The sequence below is a fragment of the Myotis brandtii genome, unplaced genomic scaffold (genome assembly GCF_000412655.1).
Source record: "Myotis brandtii unplaced genomic scaffold, ASM41265v1 scaffold550, whole genome shotgun sequence".
NCBI lineage: Eukaryota > Metazoa > Chordata > Mammalia > Chiroptera > Vespertilionidae > Myotis > Myotis brandtii.
Genome location: NW_005370043.1, coordinates 2,366,185 through 2,376,145, shown reverse-complemented (window position 1 = coordinate 2,376,145; position 9,961 = coordinate 2,366,185). Strand labels below are relative to the sequence as shown.

Genomic DNA, 9,961 nt, shown 5'->3' with positions numbered 1-9,961 from the left:
GCCTTCCCTGGTTTGACAGTCTGTTCGATGCTTCTATGTCTCTAGATCTATTTTTGTCCATCCCTTCACTTTGTCTGTGTGAGTCCTTTGTTCTGAGGTGGGTCTTTATTTGAGACCTCTCACTTTCTCTACCTCCTTATAGGTATTTTTTTAATTATTAAATATTAATGTTGCAAATTATATATGAGTTTCTGCTTTTTTAAAAAAACACATTACATATAAGGCTAAGGTTCCTCTCTGACTGAGGCCTTTCTCCCACTGATGTCCTCAAACCACTTCCAGAGATAACTCTATTACCAATTTGGAGGGCATCCTTCCAGATCTTTTAAAAATATTCATATACTGCCCTAGCTGGTTTGGCTCAGTGGACAGTGTGTTGGCCTGTGGACTGAAGGGTCCTGGGTTCAATTCCCTGTCAAGGCATGTGCCCGGGTTGCGGGCTTGATCCCCAGTAGAGGGCGTGCAGGAGGCAGCCAATCAATGTTTCTCTCTCATCACTGATATTTCTATCTCTCTCCCTCTCCCTTCCTCTCTGAACTCAATAAAAATATATTTAAAAATAAATAAATAAAAATATTCATATATTTATGCTGTATGTGTACTTGCAAAAGAAATCTTGTTTTTCCATAATTGCTATCATATTATAAATATTGTTTTGAAGCTTACATTAGACATTCATTAACATTTCCTGGCGATTCATCCACAAAATTGAGATCAACCTCATTTGTTTTGAAGATTGCACAAGGCGGCACGAGCATACCCCAGTTCTATAGCTGGTCACTGAAGTTGTCCCCCATTTTCACCAGGCAAACAACATGGCTTTCTGTGCCTTCCTGGGACTGGTGACTGACCTCAGTCAAGGACAAAATTCTCGTCTGTCCAGGGTGAGCGAACACAATGACCCACAGTCACTGCACTGCTGGAGCTAGAACTACCACATCAGGCACCAGAACGCTCTAGAACAGCGGTTCTCAACCTGTGGGTCGCGACCCCTTTGGGGGTCGAACGACCCTTTCACAGGGGTCGCCTAAGACCATCAGAAAACACATATATAATTACATATTGTTTTTGTGATTAATCACTATGCTTTAATTATGTTCAATTTGTAACAATGAAAATACATCCTGCATATCAGATATTTACATTACGATTCATAACAGTAGCAAAATTACAGTTATGAAGTAGCAACGAAAATAATTTTATGGTTGGGGGTCACCACAACATGAGGAACTGTATTAAAGGGTCTCGGCATTAGGAAGGTTGAGAACCACTGATCTAGAATGCTTGGTCCAAAGCTGTTCTTAGAACTTGGCGCTTTAATTATGTTCAATTTGTAACAATGAATTGGGGGTCACCACAACATGAGGAACTGTATTAAAGGGTCGTGGCAGTAGGAAGGTTGAGAACCACTGACCTAGAATGCTTGGTCCAAAACTGTTCTTAGAACTTGGAAGTTACCGCCCTAGGCTTTGGTCCCCTTGCCATTAGTCTAGGGCAGTGGTCGGCAAACCGTGGCTCTCGAGCCACATGTGGCTCTTTGGCCCCTTGAGTGTGGCTCTTCCACAAAATACCACGTGCAGGCGCGCACATACAGTGTGATTGAAACTTCGTGGCCCATGCACAGAAGTCGGTTTTCAGCCTGGGCGAGTCTATTTTGAAGAAGTGGCGTTAGAAGAAGTGGGGGGGTGTCGGCTGGTCGGGCGACGGGAGATGCGGCCCAGGCGGGCCGTGGGATACGCAGCTCGGGGGAGGCGCGTGCGATTCATTCTCTTCCACAAAATACCACATTCGGGCGTGCACATACAGTGTGATTGAAACTTCGTGGCCTCTGCGCAGAAGTCGGTTTTCGGCCTGGGCGAGTCTATTTTGAAGAAGTGGCGTTAGAAGAAGTGGGGGGTGTCGGTCGGTCAGTCGGACGGGAGACGCGGGCAGGCAGGCCGCGGGATACACAGCTCGGGAGAGGCGCGTGCGATTCATGCATGAGTTGAGTGAGCCAGTCAGTCAGCAGTCTCATTGTGCAGTGGTTAGTGCTAGTCGCATCCACAAATCTCGTGCGCGCGCGCGCGGGTTACAAAAGATAGACGAAACAAGTATACAAGACGAGTGTGGATGGGAGAGTTGGAAGGGGTCGACCTCAGCGAACGTACCTCAATCAGATTGAGGACGTTTTTAACAAAGGCCAGCTTAGGAGTACCCTAATTAAGTTGTACCTACCTATATAGTTTAAGTTTAAAAAATTTGGCTCTTAAAAGAAATTTCAATCGTTGTACTGTTGATATTTGGCTCTGTTGACTAATGAGTTTGCCAACCACTGGTCTAGGGTCAATGATCTCAAACAACACAGAGTTTGCCTTGATCTCAAACAACACAGAACCTGCAGGAGAGATACTCCCCACCCACCCTATTTTCTACTCTCAGGTTGATCCCTGGCACACACCAGGATCACCCCAGTTTGACTTCAGCTGAAGTTTGCTCTGGTCATCAAACCAAATTAAAGCTCTTATAAACTTGATACATAGAAAAATCAACACAGATGTTTACGTGCAAAGTGAAGGGCTTGGGATAGAACTCTTCTAATTTTAAAAATGCAGTGATCCTATAACTCTCCACAAGTGACATCATACCGTGCCCACACATCCATTTCAAGGTCAGTTATTAGTGATTTGGGATTATAATTTGTTCGCCCATCGTTCGCCCGGCTATTTGAGAGCTGGAAAGTGAGCGTGACCCTGGGTGGGGTAACGGGTGCAGAGTCCGGAGAGATGACTAAGGAAGAGAGAGAAAAGCTCTTCAGGAAAGGTTAAGTTCTTTAGAGCCAATAAGCAAACTTAAACAACCTTCTTGACTCCATCTTCCAGGCTGTGTGGGGGGAGCTCAAGGGCCTCTCCTGTCTCTGATCAAATATTGACCCTGTGCACTCACTGGCCGGAGTTCAGACTAAAGGGCCAGCAGCACCATAGAGCCAATGTTTGCAGAGTAATTACTGCTGCAGTAATTGCCTTGTAGGTCAGATTGTGAAACAACCTTCAATGGAGCCTTCCGGTCCTTCCTGGTGGGGCCAGGCCTTGGGGGAGATACTTAACAGTGAGGGAGCTGTGCAAGGAAATGCAGAGAGGCTGGAAATGTGGTCCAGCTGCCAGTGAGAAGGCAACTGAAGAGCATCCGTGGCCCTTTGCCCTCCTCCTTCTCTCCTTAACTGCTCCTCCAAGTAATCTAAGCTTTTTATAACCAAACAGGCTTCAACATCAAGCCTTGTCCTGGCCAGCTTGAAGACCAATTTCCACTTGAAGACCAAGAACCTCTCCTCTCCCTGTCCTCAACTTGACACCTAAAACGACCTTAGAAGCCCTTTCTAGTGACTAAGCTGGTTTCCAAAAGAACATAAGGCCAGGTCAAGCCTGTGTGTGTCCCACATGGTCTAAAGCAGCACAGTCCTATACAACTTTCTGGGATGACAGAAATGTTCTGTGTTTGCTCAATACCTAGCCACTAGTCACTGTAGCTACGGAGCACTTGCAATGTAGCAAGTGTGACCAAGAAACTAAATTTAATCTTATTAAAATGAATTAAACTTAATATTTAAATTTTAATTTTTAATATTTTAAATTTAAACTCAAATAGCTGCATGTGGCTGGTGGCTACTACATCGGAGACAAAGGCCTAAAGCCTCTATCGCCAGCACCTCCCAGTGGGCGGGAAGAGGAGCTGGGTTCCGTGAGCAGCCCCTGTGTGTGGAGGAGACCGAATCACTGGGTCTGAAGGCTCAAGGCAGAAGATATGGGGAGAAAAGAAGGGTTGGGACCAAGTAGAGGGCCTTCTCCGATTAGAAAGTCTTATCCTGGTGCCCATGGAAAGATTTCAGAGGGGTGTGAATGACCAAAAAGGCTATTAGAATTGTGTATGTATATTCATGCATTTGTCTGGGAAGAAAGTCTTGCTTTCATTAGAAGCATAAAAGCTTCCCTGATCCCCAAAATAAAATAAGATAAAATAACTTACTGATCTGTCAGATAAAACTTACTTCTTCAGGGAAGCCTGCCCTGATCCCACAGGATAAGGTTTCCCTATAGTATGTCTCTGGTACTTTTATTTGTAGCGTTTGGAATAGTATAAAAGAATATATGTATTTTCAATAAAATCTGTCTTGCCTCACTAAGCTATAAGTCCCATAAAAGCAGTAACCAGATCTGCTCTGGCTCATCAATAAATCTCCAAATCCTGGCATACTGCCTGGGACACAGAAGTAAGGCTCTTAAGATTGGACAGATTGAGGATAGATGAATGAATGGACAGACAGAAGGAAGCAGGCATAAATGAATAAACAAAGAAATAAATTAGGAACACACTTTATCCTGATAACTATAATTCCAAAAAAACAACCAAATTTCCCCAAACTGGATGGAGGTGTGTGGCTATATCACTCCAGGCTGCTGTCACCAATCAAAACCATATGGACCCGGCCAGTGTGGTTCAGCGGTTGAGTATTGACCTATGGTTCAGTTCCCTGTCAGTGCACATGCCCAGGTTTCGGGCTCAATCCCCAGTAGGGGGTGTGCAGGAGGCAGCCAATGGATGATTCTCTCTCACTGATGTTTCTATCTCTCTTCCTCTCCCTTCCTCTCTGAAATCAATAAAAATATATATATATTTTATAAAAACACATGGACATCTTCTTTGTTCCCCCTGCCCAAGAAGAATGCTCTTTCCCTCCTCTTCATTCCATAGCATGTGGCTTATATCTCAATCCATTATTTATTTCATCTACAGTGGACTCAATAGCGCAAAGCCTACTTTCCCCACAAGATATGGACTCCTAAAGGTAGGGACTCTGTCCTTCTGAGTGTTCCTCAGCCTATGTTGGAGGCCTTGGCATAGGTCAGTTCACTCTTACCCCAAGCCAACCTCTTTGCATCTTCATTCCATAGCATGTGGCTTATATCTCAATCCATTATTTATTTCATCTACAGTGGACTCAATAGCGCAAAGCCTACTTTCCCCACAAGATATGGACTCCTAAAGGTAGGGACTCTGTCCTTCTGAGTGTTCCTCAGCCTATGTTGGAGGCCTTGGCATAGGTCAGTTCACTCTTACCCCAAGCCAACCTCTTTGCATTCCCCCCCCCCCCCCAACCCCCAACACACACACACCACTCACAGCCACAGTAATACTGCCAGATTTAGCAAGTGAAAACACAGGACACGCAATGAAATTTGAATTTCAGATAAACAATGAACAACTTTTTTAGCATAAGTATGTCCCATGCAATATTTGGGATAAACATGTACTAAAAAAAAAAAAAGTATTCATTGTTTATCTAAAATTCAAAATTAATTGAACATCTTGTATTTATCTGGTAACCCTAATCAACAGATAAAAAAAGAGTGTGCCCTAGCCGGTTTGGCTCAGTGGACAGAGCGTCAGTCTGCGAACCGAAGGGTCCCGGGTTCGATTCCGGTCAAGGGCACATACCTAGGTTGCAGGCTCCTCCCTGGCCCAGGCCCTGGTTGGGGCGCAAGCAGGAGGCAACTAATCAATGTGTTTTTTTCACATAGATGTTTCTCTCTGTTCCCTCTCTTCCACTCTCTAAAAATCAGTGGATGGAGGGGGTTAATGGGGGAGGACGGAAAGGGGGACATATGAATACTTTCAACAATAAAGATTTTTTAAAAATCAATGGAGAAATAGCATCCTTCAAATGCTACCTGGCTGTGGAGTGTGAAGGGCAGGGCATGGCAGTCATCTCCAGGTTTGCCCACAGAGGGAAAAGGACACTGGAGGTACCTGTGCTATTTATTCCAAGTGGAACTGGGTCTGCACACCCCCACAGCCTTTGGTCCAGTGCCAGAGGAGGTCAGGGCCACTTGGTATCACTTTGCACATGACTCCCGGGTTACATTAGAAAGCTGGGCCCGAGCCCAGCTCTGGCTCAGCAAATAGGGTCCCAGGTTTGATTCTGGTCAGGGGCACATGCCCGGGTTGCGGGCTCAGTCCCCAGGAGGGGTCGTACAGGAGGAAACCAATCAATGATTCTCTCTCATCATTGATGTTTCTATCTCTCTCCCTCTCCCTTCCTCTCTGAAATCAATAAAAATAATTTTTAAAAAAGAAAGAAAGTTGCGGGCCCAGGGCCACCAAGAGCAAAAGATAATGTTTAAAGAGGGATAAATAAGAGAGGCAAGTGTGGGAAGACCCACACTGGGGACAGGGAAATCAAGTTGTGGGAGGGAGGTGACCTAGGCATCCCTCAAGGGGGTATTCAGTTCCACTGCTACTACTTGAATACTGTGTATAAACCCCCAAATGGTGCTCAAGTAGTACAAGATGTGTGTTCAGCTCAGTGATTCTTCACTAGACGTCCAAGCAGGGTGGACTGGCACTGTAAGTGAAGATGTACATACACACTCTTTTTCTGGGGAGATCCACCAGATTCACAAAGGGATCTGTGGTCCCCTGAAGGCCCAGAACCATGAGTTGGTAAAGCCAGCTTAGCAGCTTCCCCCAGGCTGCCTTAGTCAGTCCAGGATTTGCAGGGTTCCAAGGTGGGGCTCCACCAAAAATGGAAGGAGCAAAGCCATTCTGAGGACAGCCACCTGGGAGCCACATTCGACTCCCAACACACTCCTGTCCTGCCCCCGTGGCCAGTTCCAGAGAGAGCCTGTGGCTCCCAGGACTCTGAACACTGGCACAGGCCAGGGCACAAAGCAACTCTTCAGCACAAAGTGGAGCCAAGGAGGGGAAACAAGCAAGCAACGGTCCATTCACCTGCAGCCCAGCATCCTTGTCTTCTGCTAATACCACTAGTCAACCTAGTGGGTAACTCACTATAGACAACCACATGTCAGGGAAAGTGTGGATTTGCTCATTTAATTCTCCCAATCACCCTACTGGGTGTGTACTATTTGAATCTTCATTCTACAGATGAGAAAATAGAGCTAGAGAAGTTATGGAACCTGTCTGGAATTACACAGTGACAGAACCAGAAACCAGTCCCAGGCAATATGTGTCCCCAGTAACTAAGCTTTAAGTCATTCTCTCATACGGCCTCTCAGAAAACTGAATTCCGAGAGCCACGAGTGACCAGAGACAGAGTTAGCAATGCCATGTGTCCTTTCTTTACAGGAGCTACCATATTAAAATCAGTGGCCCTCATAAATAAGAAACGTTTTCCCAAATGCATGCCACTAAGTCATCATGCCACGAGTTTTGTAAAATGGGTTCACAAAGATGCTATGCTTGGCTCAAAGGTTAAATTCCAAAGAACCATCCCAAACCCTCCTCCAACTGCAACTACAAGGTGACGATGACACAAGTGTGCAGGCCTGGCCATGCTCATGGCTAGGGCCAGCACATCACACAAGCCACTTCATGCCATGTGTCCTCTCCCGACACAGGAAATGAGCCTCCAGGCCAGGGAGAAGTTGGGGCAGCAGCATTCCTTTCTTGTTAGATTCTGTAACTAGGAAGGGGGTTGGGGAACAGAACAGAGAGAGGGGAAGAAAAGTTCTGTTTGAGAGTTTCTGCTGACTCTCAGACCCTCTGGCTCATCAATGAGTCCTTTCAGGGTTCCCTCTCCCCCAACTAAGTTATCATTTCCTGTCCAGCACACTACACCCATTGATGGGGTATCAGCAAATCCCACCAGTTTATGCCGGAAGGATCCAAGAAGATTGGACAGGAACTGAGGAGGGAAGAGGAAGAAGGCAGGAAGGTAAGGAGTGGCTTTCAATCCACATTCAATGGGATATTCAATCGCATATTGGTGGATTAAGAGAAGATTTGTAATACAGGAAGCTGGCTCTCCTCATAGGTTATATAATAAGGACAATGGGATAAAATCAGGTACTTGGGGGCAAATATGCAAGCCTGGCCTTTCCAAGATGACTCATCACCAAGAGTCAAAGAAAGGAATAGACCTTGGTTGTGAGGGCCAGGGATGGGTATCCTCTTCTTTGTGTTTTTATTGGCCTAAACTAGGCTCAGAGCCCTGAGGAAGAATCTCGCAGCTTTCCCTTCCTTATATGGGAAGGGTGGCTGCTCACTTCACAATGATTCTGCTTTGTCTGGTGCCTATGCCATATATAAGGGTGGGCCTCCTAGTGGCCACATCTGTGCTACATGACCCTCTACCTCCTCAGCCATATTCATTGGTCCAGAGAGGGCATCTGACCAAGTTGGGCCAATCAGCTTCTTCCCTGGAATTTTTCAATTTGGATGTGGGAGGCAGTCTCTCTCTGCTGTTGGGAATCACAAGATATGAAATTCAAGAGCTGTTGACAGGATATGAGGTAACAGAAGCTAAAGACAGTGCTCAGAGAGAAGCAGAGGTAAGACAGAGGGAGGATAACCCTGGTTTCAGGTGTTCCTTAGAGCCACTGCCTCAAATCGCCTCTTTACCATCTGGTTAACTGCATAAATTTCTCTGGTATATCCTTCCAACCAAGTCTCCTTTTTGTCTAAGCTAATATGAGTGTAAAACTATCACTTGTAACCCAAAGAGGCCTAACCAGATTAGTTGGTATCAAGGGAGGTGTTTGCAATGGATCTGTGGGATTCGTATCAGCATCCCCGTGTGAACACACCTGTGTATATTAGAGACACACATACTGTCCACATGTACAAATAGGACAGCAGAACCTTATTCGGTTAGACAGACACAGTGGTATGCTCAGTTTGTGCCTGTAGTTCAAGAAATTGCTTGTTTTCAGTTTCGGTCTTTTCTGTATGTTTGCTTTTCTTTGCCTTCAATGATGTGGTGGCTTGTGTCTCACTCTGGATGTTTATAGACATGTCTGCTCATGTACACAGCACTCACAGCCATCTTCCTGCCTCTCCACCCTCATTCCTACCAGCCAGGCAAAGAAGGGTGACAAAGCATGACTGCTAAGACCATCTGATGAAGTCAGCAAAGCCCCAAGTATTTGCCTGCAGTGTCCTAAACTGAGCCAAGTCCAGCTCGACCATCCAGGTTCCCGCATCTGTCCCTCTGCTCTGACCTGAGCTCTGTGGGGGTTCTCCAGATGAGTGAGAACATGGGAGAGGCCAGCCCACCAGAAACTAGGGCCACAGAGAGAACTGGGCACAATTTGAGCTCAGACCAACTCACCTGCAGGTCAAAGAACTTGCTGTACCTCCGGTAGATGGTCTGAGACGTGGAGTCCGACCAGGTCACGTTGATGATGTATACCTGTGGGGTCAAAGTAAGAGCAGGTGAGTGGGTGACTAAGGCTGGGCTTCAAGTGGTACCAGGCACCATTTCACATGACTGTGGGTGCTCCGTGGTCAGAACCATTCTTTTTCTCATCTCTGTCCCCAGAGCCCAGTGCGGTGTCAGGTACACATAAATGCTACACACACGTCTAAATATACACACAGACACACACACATCTAACACACATTCTCAGTTCCTAATCAATAAAATGCTAAGGATGATTATCTTAGGAGAATAGAATTACAGGTGGTTTTAATTTCCTTCTTTTCATTTACTAGTATATGTACTTTATACAATGAACATAAAATTGGAGTTGTTAAAAATTTTTTAAGTAGCTAATTTCCACTGGTTCTCAAACTTTGGGGTGAATGAGAGTCTGTAAGGGACCTTTCACAGTTGCAGGTGCCAGGGCCCCCTCTCCTCTGAAATTCTGCATGAGTAAACCTGGGTTGGGGGGGGGGCGGGCTCGGGCATTTACATTTTATTTTTTTTAACTTTATTTTTAAACAGTAGTTTTAGGTTCACAGCAAAATTGAGTAGAAAGTACAGCATTCCCATATGGCCCCCACCAGGCACAGTCTCTCCCATTATGAACACCCCCACCACAGTGATACGCTTGTTGCAATCAGGCATCGATAGTTTTAACAAACCGCCCCGGAGTATTCTGCCACAGTTGATTCTCAGAACTCGCTTGGAAAACCACTCAGGAGACCACAGCATTTCAGACCTGCGACTCCTCCCTACCCCTAAGTC

General features: G+C 45.8%; 1 protein-coding gene across 3 annotated transcripts in view; it reads right to left on the bottom strand.

The window, feature by feature from the left end:
• SH3PXD2A (SH3 and PX domains 2A) overlaps nt 1-9,961 on the bottom strand; it is a 229,280-nt gene that overhangs the window by 157,856 nt on the left and 61,463 nt on the right. For all 3 annotated transcript variants that reach the window (XM_005878211.2, XM_005878213.2, XM_005878212.2), the window contains exon 2: nt 9,104-9,184. In XM_005878211.2, the coding sequence (XP_005878273.1) occupies nt 9,104-9,184 (81 nt within the window). The remainder of the gene's footprint in view (nt 1-9,103; nt 9,185-9,961) is intronic.